Here is a 22,907-nt window from a genome sequence, read left to right as displayed (position 1 = left end):
GATGCATGCAGCAAATCCAGTCAGTCTGAAATGCCTGATCTGCATGCCTTGTTCAGGGTCTGTGGCTAAAGATATTAGAGGCAGAAGATCAAAAGGATAGCCAGACAACTAGTATTGTTTAAAAGGGAATAAATGTCAGCCTCCATATCCTGCTCAGTTCAGTTGTTGCAGTGTTCTCCCAAGGCTCTTTTAGCTGTGAGCTCCACCCAGCTAATTTTGGTGGCCACCCGGCTATCTTTGGCTCATCTGGCCCCTATGCTGTAAGCAGAATTGTGCAGAGAAGCACCAGCCCTGCATTCTCCTGTTGTGCCCCACCCGGAAACTTTTTTTTATGCCACCCAGCTGGAAAAAAGATTGTGGGGACAACACTGGGTGTGCAGTAATGCAAAAATAAGGTGCAGTTGTCTATCATAACTTTGTATATTGACTTAATGGGTGGTGTCCTTAAACCAATAATATATACTGTTTAAAAAAAAAAAAATCTTGTTGCCCAAAAAAGTAATGCTTTGAGCATTTCATTTTATGGATTATGTCGTTATCCAAGGTGCATTCTGTATTGTATTAATCTTTTGTTTCCACAAAAGGCTTTCGCTCAGAATATTCATTCCCCTGTAGTTGTGACACAAATGTCTTGTTCCATTTTTATAATGTAGTTACCGGTGCATGGATACCTATATACTCCTTGTTTTATCAATTTATGATAAATATTTCCACATGTACTGCTGTAAAAGTGCTGTTATCTTGTACATTTATATTCTATATGGACATTTTGATTTCTACAGTATAATGCTGTCTTTATTTTGTATCAATACATCCATGACTCATAATTTTTAGTCTATTATAATGATTGAGCCCTATAACTTATAAAGTGATATTTAGAGTATAAGTTTTTTTATTTTATCTTGATTGGAATTGTTTGGCATTTCCAGCCATTTATTGTGCTTCAAATTGCTTTATAACTTTCTCTAAGTCTTTTTTATTTATTTATTTTTTATGTGAAAATATTCTTAGCATTCATGAGCAAGTAAGACTAATTATATGCCTCTCCAGCAAAAGACCATTAACGTTTCTTCCTGTTTCTTGTCGAATTGATGTAGGTCATAATGATTACGGTTATCAGCAACCGTCGTATCCTGAACAAGGCTACGATAGGCCTTACGAGGATTCCTCACAACATTACTACGAAGGAGGTATCTATATACCTTCACACTCACTCACACATATCAATCTATTTCCGTTTGCCAATCCCGGAATGAGATGTCTGTCACAGAACACGCCCATAGTATGCTACATGACAGAACCCGAAGTGCTGGCTTATTTAATGGTTTACAATACAAAGCTGGGCCTCAGTCTCTAAACACAGCAGCCCTTCACAAACACTGACAGAAACTAAAACATGTTCCTGTTCCCCAAGTTTATAAGCAAAGCAACCCTTACTAAGCATTCCATTAGAACTTCCACCAAGCTATTATTTACATGCACACAATTTTTTTATTTTTTTTTTGTCTTTTTAGGAACCAGCTTTCTGATCTTGTCTAGCTAGTCTGTGCTCCTTCTTCAGCTGTCTTAATGTTTTCCTTTACTCTTGCTATCATGGTTGAAAGACTGTGATACCTTTAACTGTATTGCTCGTTTGCCAAGGATGCTCAACAACAATGCTGCAGTCCAAACTTGCAAAACTAGCTTTATTAAGTTTGTGGGCTGACTTCTTTTTTGTTTTCTTTTATTTTTATGTTCTGGTGTTAGCATTTTTATATTGGTTTGTATTTTTTATTTTTCCTTGTTTGGTGTTGGTTGTATATATTCATGATTTCAAGCTGGCCCTTAGTTTACTTTGCTTCTCTAAATCATCTCTAGGAAACGCACAGTATGGACAACAGCAGGAAGCCTATCAAGGACCACCACAGCAACAAGCCTACCCACCTCAGCAACAGCAGTATGCTGGCCAGCAAGGTTATCCACAGCAGCAGCAGCAGCAGCAGGGTTATGGTAGGTATTAATGTGGGAATGTATGGATGAGCGGACACTTTGTGTGCATGTTTACTTGGGGTAGTCACTGAGATGCAAATAATTACGTTTTGATACATGATTATGCAAATGTTTGCTGCTTGACAATGAACCAATCAAATTCTGGCGAGGTAGATTTTGATGGTCCATTTTCAAACTTCATAAATTTGTCAGATTGATCAACCGGGCTGATCGCTGGCTGAGGCACCAACAGAGGTTGGGGGCCGCTGTACTTATGCTAGATTATCTGCCAAGAACAGTTTAGCCTGCGTACAAGGCTTTACATATGCAGAGCCAGTCTGTAAGTGCTTGTTCACACTAATGAATGCAGGCTGCCCACACTATTGCATGCATGCAGTCATGTGGTTTACCAATGAGTTTACCCACCTGTGGTGCTGTGCCCTGGAATGCTGGTCCCAATAATTAAACAAAATGGGCAACACGCCAGACTAGTGGGAAAACCTCTTGCTTACTGTGAAGTGCCTGTGTCTGCATGTCATATGGTGTGCAGTGCATTGTACTTCACGGCAATGTACCTCACTTGTTCTTAGCAAGCCCGTAAAAAAAAAAAATCTAATGGCCAACACGAAAAACATTATACCTTGGAGTTCGTGTGTGTGTGTGTGTGTGTGTGTGTGTGTGTGTGTGTGTGTCCTGCTCCCTGCTCCCTTCTCCTGCACAAGTCTGACGTTTCTGACCAGAGCTCTGATACATTAACACGAAATATAGGCAAGCCACCTACTGTTACTTCATGGAAGCCCAGCCATGCATCTAAGGCGAGTAGCAGCCAGGAGACCAACATGTCAGGCATGCACCTGGGAGAGTAGCAAGCTATACAGTACATAAGATGGACATTACATTTAAGCTCAGTCCACGCCCCGTATTTTTCACCAGTCATTCAGGATTGTCTCAGACTAAAATACATTGGAATCTCTTTACAGTACACTCCAAGGGACCAGGAAAAGTGGTTTACTATATTTCAGACGTTTACTATGTACCGTAATTTTCACGTACTGAAAGTATACTATAGTGCTGTATTTTAATTAATTTAAGAATTGGGAATCCTTTTTCTTTTGTGATGGCATTTTATTGAAAATGCAATCCTAAAACTGTTTTTTACAAACTTTTTTTTTTTTTTTCCAAATGTTAAAAATGCACCACCAGTCGTTCAGAGCATACGCAGTAGCATACAAATACTTGTGGCGTACAAAAGCTGATAGTTCCACTGTTAGTCTTTAGCAAGGATGCCCATTTGGTGGACGAACTACATGGTCTAGAATACCTTAGGGCTGCATAGCCAGGCAACACAAATCCCAGGCTGGACAAATCGCAGCATGCGTATCTGGGTAACACAAGACTTAATGTTCGTACTTGGGCCCATCATGCAGCGCCTCTCCAAAATGCAGCCAATCATCATGCAGTCTAACCTGTGCTAATTTCCACCGGTGGAGGAATCGAATTGGCATGATTGGCACAAGTGTGAACAGGAAGCTAAAGCGTAACAGCTACACTAATTAATTGCACCCCATTCAGGCGTCTGCTCACGTGCCAGCATAAAAAGAGCATCCGAGATTCTGTTTCACGCTGATGCATACACCGCCCACTTTCTGCTACATCTGGAGTCGGCGTCATGTAGGGGCCAAATAAAGCTTGCTATACTCAAATTATAAAATCAGAGTTTACTATACCAGGTGTTACTCCCATAGATGTATACTGGAGATTGGCCAGGACCTGGAAAGGTAATTTACTTTACCCAAATGTATTTTACTCTACCTGAGTTTATTATAAAGAGATCATACTGTATAGCATCAGTACTGCTCTCCTTCAATGCAGTTTAGTGATGTGTCACGGCAGATCAACAAACAGGCATGCTCAGATGTACCAAAATTCGGTTCGGGTACATTCGAATTCGGGTCCGCATGACATTCGAATTCGCCTTCGACCACGAAATGAGGTTTGAATTCATATTCCGTTCGGGGTTACGGCTCAAATTTCAGTAAAAATTCGTGTTCGCAAATTCGGGGTTTTTTTGTGTTTTTTTTAAAGGGAATTCACATTGAAATAGGTGTACTTAAAAAAACAAAACTAAAAACGTGACGTGTGGCACTGGCAGCAGGCAATGCATTGTGTGGACCCTGACAGCAGGAGGATAAATACAGCAGCAGGAGGATAAATGCAGGAGGAGGAGTGACGTGTGGCACTGGCAGCAGGCAATGTATTGTTGACCCTGGCGGTGGGATCACTGACAGCAGGAGGATAAATACAACAGCAGCAGTAGGAGGAGGAGTGGCGTGTGGCACTGGCAGAAGGCAATGCATTGTGTGGACCCTGGAGGTGGGACCCTGACAGCAGGAGGATAAATACAGCAGCAGGAGGATAAATGCAGGAGGAGGAGTGACGTGTGGCACTGGCAGCAGGCAATGTATTGTGTTGACTCTGGCGGTGGGACCACTGACAGCAGCAGGATAAATACAGCAGGAGGAGGAGGTGGAGTGACGTGTGGCACTGACAGCAGGCAATGCATAGTGTGGACCCTGGCGGTGGGACCACTGACAGCAGCAGGTTAAATACAACAGCAGCAGTAGGAGGAGGAGTGGCGTGTGGCACTGGCAGAAGGCAAAGCATAGTGTGGACTCTGGCGGTGGGACCACTGACAGCAGCAGGATGAAAATGAGCGCGGTGTAATATGTTGCCGCTTTATAAATACATATATAAATTCATAGGTAAATCAATGCAGCATGCCAGCAGCAGGAGTCCGGTAGAAATACAATAAATTCATAGGTAAATCAATGCAGCAGGCCAGCAGCAGCAGGAGGAGTCCGGTAGAAATACAATAAATACATAAATAAATTCATAGATAAATCAATGCAGCAGGAGGAGGAGGAGTCGTCACGTATGGCAGGCAGCAGGCAATGTATTGTAATTCCCAGGCAGGCACCTCATGTCCTCCTTTCGCCGACAACAGGCGCCAGGAACGTGCCTTCTATCCAGGCCTGGTTAATCTTCAAAAATGTCAGTCTGTCCACGCCCTCTGTGGACAGACGAGAGCGCTTCTCGGTGACCACGCCACCGGCCGCACTGAAGCACCTCTCGGACAGCACGCAGGAAGGGGGGCAAGACAATACCTCCAGGGCGTACTGCGCAAGCTCCCTCCAGATGTGCAAGCGCTCCACCCAGTACTCCATGGGGTCCACAGGCTCTTCGCTGCCGGTGTCAAGCCCACTGAAGGACCCCATGTAGTTGGCCACCATCCGGATCATGCGCTGGCTGTGACTCTCACCGAAGGTGGCTGCTGCCCGCACCTCCTCTCTCGGCTGCTGTACCTTCATGTAGAATGCCTGCGTCAATGACAGCAGGTCTCCTGGGCGCCTGACGGTGCTGCTGGCCGCAGGCACCTGCTGCTGTGCTGCTGGACAGGGACAGAGGAAGTGGAAGGCAGGGGGAAGGCTTCCACCAGTCGCCGAACAAGGATCTCCTGCAACTCCCTTGCTTGCTGCTCACGGTCTCTGGCAGGCAGAAACTGATCCCACCTCCCCCTCAGCCGTGGGTCCATGATCATGCTGATGCAGGCGTCCTCCCTCGCTTGCATCCGCTTGACCCTGGGGTCTGTGCGGGAACAGGGTGGACCGTCTAACAGAGACATCAGGGTCAGCGTCCTCCTCCTCCTCTTGCCCCTGAGACTCTTCCTCTTCTCTCCACCCTCGCACCACTGCTGCTGCGCTCCGATGTCCGCCCCCCCCCCCCCCCCAGCAGCAACGTCCAGCACCTCTAACTCCTCCTCCTGCTGGGACTCAAATACCTGCGGAGCAGTGGACTGCGCAGGCGGCGGCTGTTCCAGCTGCTTCAGGGCCTCCTCTCCCAAATTCACCAAATCGCCAAGTGCCCTGTCCAGCAGACAAACAAAGGGCACCCACTGGCAGAGGGATGCCTGTTGTTCACTCACCAGGTTGGTTCCCTGCAGGAAGGAAGCCAACACCAAGCAGACCTGCTGCATCTGCCCCCATTGCGCGTTGGTGAGGAGCTGGAGTGTGGTGCTGCTTCTGCTGCCGGTGCCGGCGACAGTGGCATCATAGATGTACCGGTTGACAGCCCTCCTCTGCTCAACCAGCCGCTCCAACATCGCCAGGGTGGAGTTCCAGCGAGTTGGCACATCTATGATGAGGCGGTGTCGTGGCAGGCCCTCCTGCTGCTGGACGTCTGCCAGTTTTGCTGCGGCAGCTGCTGAGCGGCGGAAAGTGCGCACAATTTTCCGCGCCGCTTCTAACAGCTCCTCCATCCCCAGGTAGGTGCGCATGAACTTTTGCACCACCAGGTTCAGGACGTGGGCCAAGCAAGGGACGTGAAGCAAGTCTCCACTGCTGATGGCAGACAGAAGGTTGGCGGCATTGTCGGCAGGGCCGGCGCTACCATTAAGGCAAAGTAGGCAGCTGCCCCAGGGCCCCAGAGCTTGTAGGGGCCCCCAGTGGCTACAAGAGGAAAACATTTTTTTTCAAATCGGCCTTATAGTTTATGAGAAAATCGATTTTAAAGTTTCAAAGGAAAAAAAACACATTTAAAAACCTGCCGACTTTAATGGTTAATAGCAAATCCACCTTAAATGCTAGAAACCCTAAATTTGCAGGATATGTTAAGGAGATCATTAGGAATAAGAGGAAAAAACAATTTTTTTCAAAAAGACCTTATAGTTTTTGAGAAAATCGATTTTTAAGTTTAGAAGGAAAAAAGTATATTTTTAAATGCGGTAAATGTAACTTTTAGTAGCAAACCTAACGGTAGTGTAATTTTACATGCATCAAACGAAAGTGCAATAAATTTCCTGACGGGGTTTCCAGGGGGTCTATATGCAGCCGCAGCGCTTTGGCCAGGGATCGCTATACAGCCGCAATATGGCTGTATGAAGATCCCTGGCATTTTTTCCTATTTTCCCAATTTTTTTTTATGTTTAGAGTGTGGGAATTTTTTTTTTTTAAATTATGTGGGGTCCCTTCTCCTGAAACTTTTTAACCCCTTGTCCCCCATGCAGGCTGGGATAGCCAGAATGTGGAGCTCTGACCGATTGGGACTTCACACCCTGACTATACCAGCTGCAAAAAAGGTCCCCTAATGCCAATTTTTGTTCCGGGGTATATGTTGGGGGGGGGGGGGGGGGCTCCCAGGTTTTTTTTGCCCTGGGGCCCCATTGTTGCTTAAACCGGCCCTGATTGTCGGACACCACCAATACCACAGTGAGGCCTCTGGGGGTCAGCCACGTCCTCTCCTGCTCCCTGAGGTACCGGAGCACGTTGGATGCCGTCAAGGAGTTCTTCCCCAGGCTTTTCATCTCCAGCAGCGCTTGGCAGTGGCAGGCCTTCACGCTGCTGGAGAGATGGGATCGCTTGGCGGTGGGAGCTGCTGCTTCTCCCCTGACCCCGCGCGGTGGCACCACGTAGTGGGCGACTGGTGCTTCCTCGCTCAGGCATTCCACCAGGCTGACCCAGTGGGCCGTAAAGGACAGATAGCGCTCTGTCCCAAACCGGCTGCTCCAGGAATCAATGGTTATGTGGATCCGCGCACTCACAGCGTGATCCAGCGCATGGCCCACGTTCTCCATGGCAGAGCGGTGCAGTGCTGGGATGGCCCTGCGGGAGAAATGGTGGCGGCTGGCGGGATCCCAACCTGCAGCAGCGCTCTGTCACTCCCCTCCTGCACAAAGGAATATGGTAGGAGCTGGGAGCACATGGCCCGGGCAAGCAACCCGTTCAGCAACCGGATGCGCCTGTGTTGGCGGGAGGCAGCACCTTGGTCACACCGGGGAATGCTTCGCTGAGCAGGGTCTGGCGGCGTTTGCCTGCACAGGAGGATGAGGAGGCCACTGAGGACTGGCTGTCTGGGGGGGGGGGGGGGGGGCGCGAGTGAGTTGCTGCTGCTGGATGGGCAGGAGGGTCGGCTGCTGCTGCTGAAATCTGTGCAGTGGCTGTCTGGCTCTGACCACTGCTTGCACCACTTTGCATAAGCTTCTCCAACTCGTTAAAGTCCTCAAAATGTCTGCTCTGTAAGTGGGTCTGCAGGCACGAGGTACTCAATTTGTGGATATCGCGACCTCTGCTGAGACTGAGATTGCAACTGTAGCAAATTGCACGAGTCGGGTCCACTGGGCACTTGGTGAAGTACCGCCAGACTGGGGACTTCAACCTGCTCTTTGCGCTTGAGGGCTGGGGTTTTTGGGTGCCCTTGGAGGATTGTGCCTTTTTGGTTGTAGTTAGAGGTTTGCTGCGGGTGGTGGTAGCGACTGAAGCAGCAGGCTTCACGCCCTGTGCTGGCCGCCTTGCTGCTGCTGCGCCTCTGTGCCAGAGACGCCTCCTCCGATGACGAGCTGCCTTCAACCAACTGTGCTGGTGGTACTGGTGGCACATAGGAAGGATCTATCAAGTCATCATCATACACCCCAAACAAATCCAGTGAGCCCGACTCAACCAACTCCTCTACCCCAACATCCCCTGCATCACGCCCCTCCTCCTCAGCGCCAACAACAAACTTCTGCACCTCAAACTCCTCCTCCTCCTTGGATGGCCCCATCATCTCCAACTCATACTTCTCCAAAACATCCCTGTACATGGTCACAGTCTCAGGGGAGAAGAGCGTGCTCATTGAGGGCAGGCTGGTCGATGGGGTCACCGTGAACATGGCCTCAAGCGCTGGTGGAGGCCTGCTGCGGACAGGAGTGCTGGTGGCACTAGTCTCGCTGGTGCTGGAGGCCTGGCTGGAAAAGGTGGCTTCCTGCCCCGCCATAATTTCCACCACAGCCTGCACCTGACTCTCCCCAATGGGCCGTAAGCAACGACCCGTCTCAAAGATGGGCGCAACACGCTGCTGTTGCGCCTCTGCTCCCTCCTCCCTGTGGTCAGTGGCTGGCGGCAGGCCAGTCCCAGACCTGCTGCTGCTGGCAGTGGCTCCTGCAATGGCGCTTCCTCTCCTGGTGGTGCCTCGCCCTCTACCTCTGCCAGTCATTGTGCACTATACAAATACAGTAAAAAAAAAAAGTAGAAGAGGGCGGGAAAGGGTGTAAACTTTAATAGTCTGTGTTGGTGGGTAGTAGTAGTAGTAGGCAGTAGTAGTACGCACGCAGGTAGCTAAGAAACACCTAGCGTACTATGCTACAAGTAAGTCGTGTGGCAGACAGTCGGTGACAATTAAAAACGGTCAGACGCAATCAATCGGCTCGGGCAGGTGAGGTGACAGACAGTCACAGGTCACTCACAACGGATGCTGGTGGTGGCCTGTCACAGTCAGTAACTAACACAGTACTGAAACTAATAAAGTAACAGACAACAGCAGTAATAATTAACTAAACTAGTACTACTAGTAATAAAAACAGGGAACACCAAGAGCCCCAATAGTGTAATTCATACTGGACAAGGTGGCAATAAGTTTGTGTTGCTAGATACTCACAAGTCAGGGTCACCAGCAAGCAACCACTGTAAAGGCAGGTGGGGAGATTGTTCTGACCCCACTCAGGATTAAGAAGTCGCTCTCTGTAGACAGGAAGAAAGGGTAGCAACCCTCCACCAAGGGTGGACTCAAAATTGTATACAATGAACAGAGGCACCAAAAGTATAAGATTAGATTAAATGAGTTTAAAAACCAACTTAAATGGCAAAATTGAAGGTGGAAGTGGTGGTCTTACCTCCCTCAAGCAGACACGACAACGACTGCGATTCAGACAGTCAAACACATTTATTAGGAGCTCCAAAAAGAAATACAAATCGTTTCGCAGGTTCAACCCCGCTTCATCAGGCAATATAGGGAGGAGTATCAAACAATCTGCACAAGGATTCAAATTAAGTGCCTAATTTGAATCCTTGTGCAGATTGTTTGATACTCCTCCCTATATTGCCTGATGAAGCGGGGTTGAACCTGCGAAACGCTTTGTATTTCTTTTTGGAGCTCCTAATAAATGTGTTTGACTGTCTGAATCGCAGTCGTTGTCGTGTCTGCTTGAGGGAGGTAAGACCACCACTTCCACCTTCAATTTTGCCATTTAAGTTGGTTTTTAAGCTCATTTAATCTAATCTTATACTTTTGGCGCCTCTGTTCATTGTATACTAGTACTACTAGTACACAACGAACTAGAATCCCTAACCTACCTAAGCTAGTAGTAGGCTAAGGCTACCTAGGCTAGCAGGCCTAGCCTGCTCACAGACTAACACTAGCCTAGCACAGTATACACTATACACTAGCTGACTAAAAACAATCAAAATACTAGCGAACTATATAAGACAACAATAAATGTGTTTAGGAGGTGTTTAAGAAGCAAAACGCTAGGTTTAGCAGTGAAAAGCACTTGCTCAGGCACAGCACAGCACTGGAGAATCTCTCAGTACCAGCAGCAGTCACACAAGTGCGTGGCTCCGCATCATGGCCGCCGCCTTATATAGAGGAGGGGAGGGCCGGGCCAGGTGCTCCTCCTCTGATTGGTTGCCAGGTCCTCGGCAGGAGGACTTCTGATTGGCCCAATCACGTCATTCCCGAAACCGAACCCACAGCTCCATCCGGCCGAATTCGAGCGTGCACAATCGGCAGGCTTCGTATTTGGGTTCGGCTCAGATCGCAGCATTCGGGTTCGGGTTTGCATGCGGCAAACCCAAAAAACACCCGAATTTTTCGGGGGAACTTCGCATTCGGGGTCCTGCTGAGCAACCCTGTCAACAAATAACCAACAAATATTTATACTCACTGGGCTGCGGGGCACTGATCTGTAGTCTGCCGCTTATCGTCACCTCCTAGGAGCTAATTTATTAACCTGCCATCCAGAATGATCATTCTTTTTCTACTTCACCATTGCCGGCCATTTTGTATGAGGCATTAGTGCTGGGTTAAAAAACTGAATGACTTAATTTGCAGTGAGGCAGACTTGGGGAGTAACGGGAATGCTATCTGAGGTAGCATCGTAGAGTGACAGGACAAACGCTTTGATTTGGGCCTTGCCAGTATGACCTCAAGTCATTGAAACCCAGCTCTGTAAGGTGAGAGCTAACCAATACGCCACTGTCTGCCTTTTTTTTAAAGGGAAGATCCGTGGAGAAAAAAAAAGTTCTACTTACCCGCAGCAGCCTTCAGCCCCTGGCTGCCGATATGTCCCTCGCTGCAGCTCCGGTGTCCCGGGGATCTCCTCTGTTACAGAAGCCAACCTTGTCAGGCTCGTGATTGCGCTCATATGGGCTGGAGCGTTCTGCGTCTTCCTTTGACTTGCCTTTAAATGTATTGCATGTGTCTAACTTTTTTGTAAACTAACGTTTGTAAAGATAATTTAACTAATAGTTTGTTTTGCATTCCCTTTTTTTTCTTCTTCTTTTCTTTAGCTCCTTCACAAAGTGGACCAGGTCCTCAGTACCCGAACTACCCTCAGGGTCAGGGTCAACAGTATGTGCCATACAGACCTGCACAGCCAGGTCCTCCACAGCCGCAGCAACAAAGACCTTATGGATATGAGCAGGTAAAGCCTATAATGCATACATCTGTCAATCGGTGATTAAAAGCTTAAATGTATATTAAAGTGAACCTGAAGCGAGCTGGGAGAAAATACTACCCTAATAAGCTGCATGCTATGAAGCTTTCCTAGTCATCTGTGTCCTCATTCCTCCGCTGTCCCTTCGGATACTGTGCTGTACAAGCAGTAGTCTGCACTTGTGCATGCTCAGTATGGCTGCAGCCGCAAGTGCTTCCGAAGCTTTTAGAGGAATCCTAAAGGTGCCAATTTTGAGCGGGGGGCAGTGGTGGAATGAGGTAATGGAGAGAGGACCGGGGATGCTCTGTGGGATACAGGACCTTCCCTCTACATGGGCGAGTATCTGACATAGCATCTGTTCATGGTATGATTATACAGTGGCTTGCAAAAGTATTCGGCCCCCTTGAAGTTTTCCACATTTTGTCACATTACTGCCACAAACATGAATCCATTGTATTGAAATTCCACATGAAAGACTAATACAAAGTGGTGTACACGTGAGAAGTGGAACGAAAATCATACATGATTCCAAACATTTTTTACAAATAACTGAAGTGGGGTGTGTGTAATTATTCAGCCCCCTTTGGTCTGAGTGCAGTCAGTTGCCCATAGACATTGCCTGATGACTGCTAATGACTAAATAGAGTGCACCTGTGTGTAATCTAATGTCAGTACAAATATATTCTGTGACGGCCTCAGAAGTTGTCTAAGAGAATATTGGGAGCAACAACACCATGAAGTCCAAAGAACACACCAGACAGGTCAGGGATAAAAAGATTGAGAAATTTAAAGCAGGCTTAGGCTACAAAAAGATTTCCAAAGCCTTGAACACCCCACGGAGCACTGTTCAAGCGATCATTCAGAAATGGAAGGAGTATGGCACAACTGTAAACCTACCAAGACAAGGCCGTCCACCTACACTCACAGGCTGAACAAGGAGAGTGCTGATCAGAAATGCAGTCAAGAGGTCCATGGTGACTCAGGACGAGCTACAGTGATCTACAGCTTAGGTGGGGGAATCGGTCTATAGGACAACTATTAGTCGTGCACTGCACAAAGTTGGCCTTTATGGAAGAATGGCAAGAAGAAAGCCATTGTTAACAGAAAAGCATAAGAAGTCCCGTTTGCAGTTTGCCACAAGCCATGTGGGGGACACAGCAAATATGTGGAAGAAGTTGCTCTAGTCAGATGAGACAAAAACTGAACTTTTGGGCCAAAATGCAGAACGCTGTGTGGTGGACAACTAACACTGCACATCACTCTGAACACACCATCTCCACTGTCCAATATGGTGGTGGCAGCATCATGCTCTGGGGGTGCTTCTCTTCAGCAGGGACAGGGAAGCTGGTCAGAGTTGATGGGAAGATGGATGGAGCCAAATACAGGGCAATCTTGGAAGAAAACCTCTTGGAGTCTGCAAAAGACTGGGGCGGAGGCTCACCTTCCAGCAGGACAACGACCCTAAACCTAAAGCCAGGGCAACAGTGGAATGGTTTAAAACAAAACATATCCTTGTGTTAGAATGGCCCAGTCAAAGTCCAGATCTAAATCCAATCGAGAATCTGTGGCAAGATCTGAAAACTGCTGTTCACAAACACTATCCATCTAATCTGACTGAGCTGGAGCTGTTTTGCAAAGAATGGGCAAGGATTTCAGTCTCTAGATGCGCAAAGCTGGTAGAGACATACCCTAAAAGACTGGCAGCTGGAATTTCTGCAAAAGGTGGTTCTACAAAGTATTGACTCAGGGGCTGAATAATTATGCACACCCCATTTTGCAGTTATGTATTTGTAAAAAATGTTTGGAATCCTGTATGATTTTCGTTCCACTTCTCACGTGTACACCACTTTGTATTGGTCTTTTACGTGGAATTTCAATACAATTGATTCATGTTTGTGGCAGTAATGTGACAAAATGTGGAAAGCTTCAAGGGGGCTGAATACTTTTGCAAGCCAATGTATGTGTGTTGCATAATGTTGTAGTGCATGTGTTCTCCCCAGGCTCGAGTTTTGGTAAGCACCAGGCTGTCATCGGCTCACCTCCTCCTCTGCTGTAAGCAGAGTTGTGCAGAGACGCGACGGCCTGCATTCTCTCATATCGCCCCACCTAGCTACTTTTTCATGCCAACCAGCTGTAAAGCTATTCACCTGAGCGTTGCTTGTTGCTGCCAGGCAGGGGGCAAGGTATTTGTGGTGAGGTGTAGCAGCAGCATGGTGCTCTTACCTTGCTCTCCTGAGAGATCTGCTGCACTTGTCGCTTGCTGCCACTTCAGACACAGGCACCCCAGAGCTCGCTTGATGTCTGCCAGCTACATGCCTAGCTCCTCTGGCACCATCCTGCCTGCTTTAGCCGAACTGCTGGGACCTCTTCCAACTGCTCTCCTCCACTTCTGATGGCTAATACAGAAAACTGAGACCATGGCAGAGCATCTTCAAAGCTCCCGTAAGGGTTTTCCATTGGTTTGCTAATACCTGGGGATTAGAATTCTCATTGGTCTACTTAGTGAACCGATGGGGAGTGCCAGCAAGAGCTATGATGATTCTTTGCCAGGGTTACAGAGTTCTGTATTTAGCAGTCAGAGGTGGAGGAGAGCGGTGGGTCCAACACTTTATCTCAAACCGTTGTAGGTCAATTTAGCAGGCGTCTGGTCAGCTCCAGGGATCCTGGGGCTAAAGTGGCAGTAATCAAGCTGTAGTAGCAACAGGAAGCAGTGTCCAGAAGGTGATTCTTTAAGATTTAAAGGAGAAGATAAAGACATAAGTAGTAGCTGATGGGCAAAAATAATACAGATGTATTGTTTACTTTTTAATGAAGGTTACTACTTTTAACATGGGTAGAGAGCCAAAAGTGACCCCCTATAACTACTATTTACCTGGAATGGGATAGACTTTTTGGGGTTCTTTACTAAAGGGGTGCTTCTAGTATTCACGATTAGCACTGCTAGCTATCTGCAGCATTTTTCTGCGATTGCAATGCTAAAAAGGCGCTCACTTAAATTGTTAATCGGGGGGGGGGGGAATACGTTGATGCAAAACGCTAGCACTGAGCGCTAGCATTTTGCGTTTGCAGGTGTGAATGGGCCCTAAAGGAATGTGCATAGCAATTGCATGTTGCAGTGGGGACTAAGTGAAAGGGACACAGACCACTTGTATGGTTACTGCTTCATAGTTTGCTGCCAGTATAGTCTATAAATCCAACTACATGTCACTAGTGTGTAGTATGTATGAGGATATTGCACACTGTATTCATACGCTATAGACGAGCAAAGTAAAGGGGAACTTCAATATGTTGGTTACATCTGTTCATTATGTTTCTGTATTTTAGATGATCTTAATACTCATTTGATTCTGTTTTCTTTTAGAGTCAATATGGTAACTACCAACAGTAGAAACTCACCGATTCTTCCTGTAGCCAGTCTTTGTAGCTATTGTACGGTTTCCTTGGAACTGTGGATATCGTCTCATGAAGAGCTCATTAACTTTCTTTACATTTGGGGGGAAAAAAACTACGTGAATTGATGGCAGCTTCTAAGGTGGTTTTGGGGGGATTTTTTTGTTCTTTATTTTTGAAGGTCCACGTGTGTTAACCATGGAAGACTGCAGTCAGAAATTCACATGCCCAGCCTAATTCACATTGTGTACTCTAGGTGGTGATGTTGCATCACAGATTCCAAGACATCCATGTATTGTGTAGAAATTAGACCCTTCAAATGTTTGAAAAGTTTTTATGAACTTTTGATTCTCTCATTCCTGTTTATGGTAGGATTGTTCTGTGAATTTTATCACAAATTTCATGTGCAAGCCAGAAGAATAGGACAAGGAACAGTACATTCAACCACAAGACCTAAAAAACAAACAAAAAAATTGCCATATACTATGTACTTTTAATTTCTTATACTGACTTTTGTTGTACTTTTAATAACCCCATCCATTTTGTGCTCTGAAAATTCAACCCATGTCATTTGATTGGCGAGATATGGCTAAAGGTGGCCACTAATGATACATTTTTTAGAACGAAAGTCTATGAACGATTCTTTGTGCGATTGATCGGAATTCTCCTAACCAATCTGATCAGATTAATGAAATTGATCTGATTTTCACACCCATTTCCTTAATCTGAGGCGACTAATGGACAAATCTCCCAACCAATCCGATGAAACGATCATTTTAGATCGTTCATACCAAGAATTGTTCATAAACGGTTGGCTAATTGTATGGTTAGTGGCCACCTTCTGGCCAGTACACAGTGGCCGTTGTGGCGTTCCCTGTGACAGCAACAACACAACGGATTGGGAAAGCGGCGCTGCACGTTACGCTTGTGTTGCGTCGGATACAGTGAATCATGCAATGAAAATTATACTTCACTGTTAATGCGCACGTTTAGCGGTAATGCACTGCATTATGGTGCGGGAAACTCATTATACAGCAGTGCACCCGCTGCACTGTGAGCGCTACATTGAAGGTGTATTGCAGTGCGGTAAGCCACCTTACAAAGTGGCTGTTGCACCCCACCACTGTGAACGTGGCCTTAGAGCTGTAATGTAGTGGCAGTATGAAATTCATGTGCTGAGCATTTCTGCCACCAGTATGCTTTGCCTTTTGCAGCAGTTTCTTTTCGTGTTAAATTGGAAATATCCTTTCTCGCTACAGAAGCAATGACTTGTCAGCAGTGCTTGTCTAGATTTTGGAATGGACAATCTTGTGAAGTAGGCAGAGAAATACTTAGACATTTTTCAAGGAATTTCTTGCTCACCCAAACTGTTTTCAAAGTTCTCTATTTGAAAGTGTTTTCATATTAGCATTTTTCTGCAAATGCAAAGAAGATTCCTCTTCTACAACACCTTTATCTGCACTACTCTGCAAATTGCAAAGCATAGATCAGTGTTCCCATATTTCACAATCATGAAATCTGGAAAAAGATGCATCGATTTACAACTTTGTTTTATTACTACTCTAGTATTTATTGCAGGATGCTGGTCACATGATTATGCCTTTCCCACTGGGTTTGGTAGATACCTGCGTAAATATTTATATACTTAGACTTCAATAGGACCCTCTCACTCTGTGCTTCTTTGCCACTCTCATAGGAGCCTGTGCATGCCAGAAATGCAGGCATTCTGCTGCATTACAGTGGTGCAGTAGATTTGTGCTATGCCCTTGTAGACACAGGTTGATTTCCCTAAAGTCTCGATGGAGAATGCTAGAGAAAAGAAGTCAAAAGCAAACCTGCACTGTATTTTTCAATTTTGCTTGGTTGCAACTGTTTTTGGCTCTTGCCTAGATCATATTAGAATATGCTGATTAATTGCTGGTAGGTTAATGAATTGGTTTGTTATTCCAGTTGCTTCTAGTGCCTACAACTAAAATCTTCTCACTGCAGACGTTTGTACAAGACTTGTAATCACACGGTTGCTGACTTGCCAACCTTAAAGTAATTCTATGTTCTGATATAACACAGGGTGGGGTTGCAAAGTTTTGGCTCGTAATGGACAGTTTTCAAAATTAAAGCGTTAGTGGTGGTGGTGGGGGGGGGGGGGTTAAATCAGTCAGTATGGATGGTTCAGAGGCTTTCTGATTCCTGAAAAAGCCCACAGTTCCAGCACAGGATCCCTCTTCTTCTTCTGACTGACCTCCTGGCCATGGACCAGTGCATCCAACCTCCGTAAATGTACCACACTGACTGAGAACATGTATGTCAACTCTAGTGTGTAGAGAATTCACATAGCATGCAAATCATTGGTCACTGGAAAATTGAATCTGCAGCAAGAAAACCAAGGCACTAACCACTTATCTGCTAGCCTGTCAAGTATCAACTGCTGGTGTGTACAATGCAGAGATTTGTGTCTTGTGTGAATACTCTGCACAGAACTAGCATGCAAGACATTTCACATACTACTGTAATGGAACAAATTGTAGCCTCTGGGCACCATTAAAAATATATTTTCATTATTTTACTGTGTAGAACTGTTACAGCCTGTTCACAAGAAGTGCTGCCTTTCATGTTACATTGAGAGGCTAGGTTTTCATAGTTTCGAATTGCAGTCTGGCATATATTCTGGAGTCTTCAGTTTGCTGAACTACTTGGTTGGATAATACTAGGCCGGTGAATCTGGTAGTTCCTGCTGCATGCTGTATTGAGTCGTTCCCCTCCCCATAGGACAGAATGGCCTGCTTAAACTGATCACTGATAAAACTGTCATATAAAGCAGTCACAATTGTTTTTTCCCTTTGTTTTGTCTTGTTTTTGCAATATTTATACAAAGTGTATACATAGCTTTAACTCAAACCACTTTTCCCTCTTCAGGTACAAGGGGTCAAAGCTGTGTAGTTGTATTACTGCCATAACCTTTTTGCCTAGATATTTTATTATTGCTTTTATCTCAAGTCTTTTTAAGAACAGACAAAAATCTGACTAAAGAAGTCTCCTACTCAGGTGCAGGTGTCAATTTCTCATGAATAACATTGCTTTGAATTGAGGAATGTAGCCACACTGAATATCAAATTTGACGTCATCCCATCATATGTGGAGATGTGATGAGGCTATTTAATTAACCTTTCGTGGAGGTGACTCCTGTGATCAGAACTTCAATGGAACAACTGCATCAAATTGAATTGTTTTCGTAGGAGGCTCAATAGACTGTATCAGTTAAAACCGGGCTTTAGGAAAATGCATAGTGGGAGACTAAAGGTGGCCCTGCGTTGTGACAAAAACTGTTTGCTTTGATTAACCTCCTGGGGATCGCTAATAGTAAATCCTACGTCGCACTTGTGGCTGTCTAACTCTGATGCGGCGTAGGGTATACGCCACGTGCTGCTTGCGCACCCGAGAGGGGAGATTAAGCTGTCATGACAGCTGACCTCTCCCCTCAGTCATCGCGATTGGCTCCTGATCACGTGATCACTACGATTGCCGGACGATCATAGCAATCACTATTGTGCTGTGGCAGTAGGAGGGGTAGTAGAAGACTCGACTCTCCTTCCTAATGTTCCCCCAGCGATTGTCGCTCCCCTCCGATCTGCCCGGTATCTCTGCTCACTCTGACTTAAATGTCGGGTCCCGGCTTGATGACATCAAGCCACAACCCGGAACTTAAGAGTCAGTGCGGGCAGGGATGCTGGCCAGAGCTGCTCATCGCAGGACCCAGGAAGGTGAGTAAAGGCGGCTGGTTATGAGGGAGACACCTGGCTATATTGGGGGCACTCTGTACTGGGGAACCGGCTGCCTGACCCCCAAAGGCTGCCGTGCCCCAAACCTTAACTAAACACCCCACCCCTCCCTGCAGCTAAAATGTCCTAGTCCTTAAGGGGGTTAGGCAGCCGGTCCCCAGAGGGTTAAAGGAAAAAAAAAACTCTTAAATTATGGCCCTTGCAATCTCTTTCTGAATAACATGTTGGTTTATGGTGCTTTTTATCAATCAGTGGACGTCAATTGATGAAAAGAACTGACATTTCCAATCCACTGCAGTGTTTCGATCGGATTTCAGTTTTCTGGAATCTGCTCAATATTGATTGTTGCAAGGCAGTATACTGTTTTTTGTTATTTTTATCAGGGGGATTTGATCAGACTGGATAAATGTCACAGAGCATATGGCTGATAGTCTGCTCATAGTTTGTCGGAATGGAAATGGTCTGTAATCTGATTCACCAGCAGATGGAGCTGTATGTAAATGCTGTGATTGTGGCCATCTGTTTGCAGGGAATCTGACAGAGTTCTTATACAGCTGACAGACTTATGACTAGAAAATAAACAGTAACCAAGATTTTGTAGGTATGTGTGGGCATACATGTAAGAAAAAGTGCTGCAGTGATTTGGATGCCAGGGGGATAGCTGCTAGTAGTATATGGGTAAAATTACTGATATTCTACTATTGGGCAATGGGTAATGTGATAGTAGAATATTGATGATTTTTACAGATTTATTTTTAAATCACTAAACCTACTCCCGCTAACTATGCCTACCCTAACCAGCCTATGAAAAATTGCAGTCTATACAGTGCTGGCACCCAAATGATCTGCTTTGATGTTTGTAGTTCAGGCGAGTGTTTAATAAGTTACATGCAACACACACTAAAGTATTATTTTGTGGGGTTAATTGATAGGATTGTAGGGAGGTTTGAGTACTATTTAGGGGAGATTGTTTGGTGGCCTTCACATGTTAGGGCAGAGAACCACGTCCGCCGACAGTAGCTCTGGAGACGATGGTATAACTACCACACACCTCCTTCAAACTTTACATCTGCCTTCCCCTACCTTTCTCATTACTGCAGCATTTGGATCATTCTAATGTCTTTTAATATTTGATTTAACATCTAAAGGACACCTGAAGTGAAGGATATGGAGGCCTTTTTTTTTTTTTTTTTAAACAAAGGATCAGCAGGACTGCCAGGCAACTTGCAGTCTCTAATATTTTTATGCATTGACCCGGAACAAGCATGCAGATCAGATGATAAAGAAAAAAATCTGATGATTAACTGCATGCTTGTTTCGGGTAAGTGATTCTGACACTGATGCCCAAGCGATCAGCGGACAGCCAGGAAACTAGTATTTTTTAAAAGCAAATAAATATGGTAGTCTCCATATTCTTCTCAGTAGTTGTCCTTTAAGCTCAATCCTTTTAGTATGTGTTGCAAATACGACAGAATTATACAAACACAGAAACCCTAAGTTGCATACTTGCATATCTTTTTAAAATCTTAATAAAATACACAGTAAATGCAAACTATTGTAGTATGGGCAGAATTATTGTCATTCATTTGATGGGGTCTGTGCCAAACTTAAAATGTGTACTTTGCTATTTAATATGTACTTTACAAGAATAAATTATTTGTGACCCGGTGGTTCTTAAGTTCATTAAATGCCTCAGATGACTGTCTATTCTAGTACTTCTTGTACTGAAGGTACCATTGTGTTAAAGAGAACCTGAACTGAAAATAAAAAGTCAAAATAACCATACACAAGTCATACTTGCCTCCTGTGTAGTCTACTTCTCAATCTTTCTCCTCTCCTGCGTTCCATTTGTCCACTGTGATCAATGGGATTCTCCGACCTCCCTGTTTTAAAAATGGCCACTACCCCATAACCGCTTCCTGGTCAGAATACTGTAAAACTGTTATCGCCCACTTGAGCCATAGGGAAGCCATGGACATTACCTTGCACATTCAGTTGCAACTGACAGCTGCTGATATATAACTGACAGCAACTGGTATATTTCAGTTCTGACAAAATATTGTCAGAACTGGAAGGGATCACTGTAAGAATAAAATGGCGAGCTTCTGAGAGGAACTGGCGGTGAGGTTAGTATGTAATATTCATTTGCAGCTATGTCGTGTGTTTTAAATACTTTTCCTCGCTTCAGGTTCCCTTTAAAGTATACCTGTCCTTAAAGGAAATTACTTTCTAAGACAAACACCTCTGTACTGCATATGCACAAGCCCGGACTTGCGTGTTCACAGTATGGAGGCAGTTATCTTCGGAAATTCTCAGGAACTGTAGGAAGCGATCTAATGGATCGTACTCTTGCAGTAGAGCATTCCCTAGTAGCTTAAGTGAACCATGCTTTGGTTGGAGACTCTAGCACAAGCCTGGACTTTCCAGTGCATGCTGACTTTAGATTGGGCTGGTTATGACATCACAGGCTCAGGCCTGCCAATTATTCCCCTAGCATGTGATGGACACTGGACTCCACCCCCTGAGGTTGGGGTCCAGGATTAACCCTTGACTGGCCATTTATAAGGGCGGACAGTCTAAAGGGACTTCACTTAACTTTGCTCTCTACTTTCCTCTACATTTAAGCTTTACTACACTTGTATCTTTGCATATAGGCTGAATTGGTCTTAGGTGAGGTCACATAAAGATGAACCTAAAGCTGGTACTAGACTTGTTTTAGGATGCCATGATATGTAAGATGAACTTCAGATTCCTGATTTTCAGAGTTGCCCTTAAAGACCTATGACTGCATTTCTGCTGTATACCTATCTTGTCAAATAAACTCCTTAAAGGGCACCTGAAGTGAGTAAAATTAATTAAAATAAACACATGATGTATCTGCAAATTAATATTACATATTAATGTCACCGGCAGTTTCTCTTAAAAGTTTGCCATTTTCTTCTTGCAATGATCCCTTCCAGTTCTGACAATATTTTGTCAGAACTGAAATCTACCAGTTGCTGTCCGTTATATATCAGCAGCTATCAGTTGTAACTGAATGTGTAAAGTAATGTCCATGTTTCCCTATGGCTCAAGTGGGTGATTTTACAGTTTAACAGTGTGCTGACCAGGAAGCTGTTATGTGGTAATGGCCGGTTTTTTAAAATGGAGGACAGATAATTCCATTGATCACAGTGGACAAATAGGACGGGAGAGAGGAGGAAGAGGTTGATGAGTAGACTACACAGGAGGGAAGTATGACTTGTGTATGGTTATTTTTGACTTTTTATTCTAAGTTTAGGTTCTCTTTAAAGTGTGAAGACGTCTGTGATTTCCCTCCGTGCCTGCTGCGACGAATGTCAAGTTATCGCAGTTCCTGTGATGTGGTGCTGAATGAAGGTGGTAACAAAGATGGTAACCCGTAGCAACAACAAATTACATTTCTACAGCTGAGGTCTTCCCAAAGTACTAGCAGATCAAGGAAGTTTAATGGGGAATGATTGGCAGCCCTGTGGTCCAGGAAGATTCTGAAATAGCAACAGTCAAATAGAAGTTAGATGTAGCTAGGTTGTCTGAGACAAGACACCATGAGACAAATGATTCCAGAAACAGTTTCACAAGGCTGGTGGCTGAATTATTTATTTTTACTAATTTGTGCTCTGGCTATTGCCAGCGCTCAAATTTCTCACTGAGCGCTGTTAGTCGTAATTCACATTACAACCTATGGCGGTGCTCAAATCATCAGCACAGTGCTGCACCGAAATTGGCTGTGTCTAAAGCATTCTACATGCTACATTCCAAGATGCAGGTGAAGTACAAATTGGTAGTGTATACTAACAAATGTTCTGATAAGTTGTAGTGCACTGAGCTGTCCCTCATAGGTGTCTTACTGGTAAAGTCCATGTTTAGGGCCATGTAGTGAGGTATCAATGATGTAATCCTAGTTTGTTATAGAAGTCCCAGAGGCAAAGGGTGACTGGCCTAGACACCCAAAGGTGGGTTATTGGGTAGCCACTTCTGAGGAGACATTCTTGTTCACAATAATATCTAATTTGAAAAGAGTAAAAGCAATCAATACACTTACAAAATGTTAGTAATGCTAAGGGAGTATGTACATTACAATGTGTATCTTATATTGTAACATTACACTATGGTACAAAAATTAGTTTTGAATGGTTTTTGTTTTATTTTTTTTATATATTTTTGGTGTCAGACAAATGTACAAAAGGCAGATGTACAAATACAGCTAAAGTGGTAGTGGTAGTTTTGTA

The 22,907-nt window shown here is 45.0% G+C and overlaps 1 protein-coding gene across 4 annotated transcripts in view; it reads left to right on the top strand.

The window, feature by feature from the left end:
* Positions 1–19,848, top strand: part of SS18 (SS18 subunit of BAF chromatin remodeling complex) — a 64,141-nt gene extending 44,293 nt beyond the window's left edge. For 2 of the 4 annotated variants that reach the window (XM_068237288.1, XM_068237289.1), the window contains 4 exons: positions 1,098–1,190; positions 1,858–1,989; positions 11,346–11,479; positions 14,853–19,848. In XM_068237288.1, the coding sequence (XP_068093389.1) occupies positions 1,098–1,190; positions 1,858–1,989; positions 11,346–11,479; positions 14,853–14,879 (386 nt within the window). In that variant the 3' untranslated portion in view covers positions 14,880–19,848. The remainder of the gene's footprint in view (positions 1–1,097; positions 1,191–1,857; positions 1,990–11,345; positions 11,480–14,852) is intronic. The other 2 variants (XM_068237290.1, XM_068237291.1) reach the window with 1 other exon arrangement.
* The last annotated feature ends 3,059 nt before the right edge of the window (positions 19,849–22,907 follow it).

This window comes from Hyperolius riggenbachi, chromosome 5 (genome assembly GCF_040937935.1).
Source record: "Hyperolius riggenbachi isolate aHypRig1 chromosome 5, aHypRig1.pri, whole genome shotgun sequence".
Lineage (NCBI taxonomy): Eukaryota > Metazoa > Chordata > Amphibia > Anura > Hyperoliidae > Hyperolius > Hyperolius riggenbachi.
Note: the sequence above shows the minus strand (reverse complement) of the source record. Positions and strands in the feature narration are given on the sequence as shown.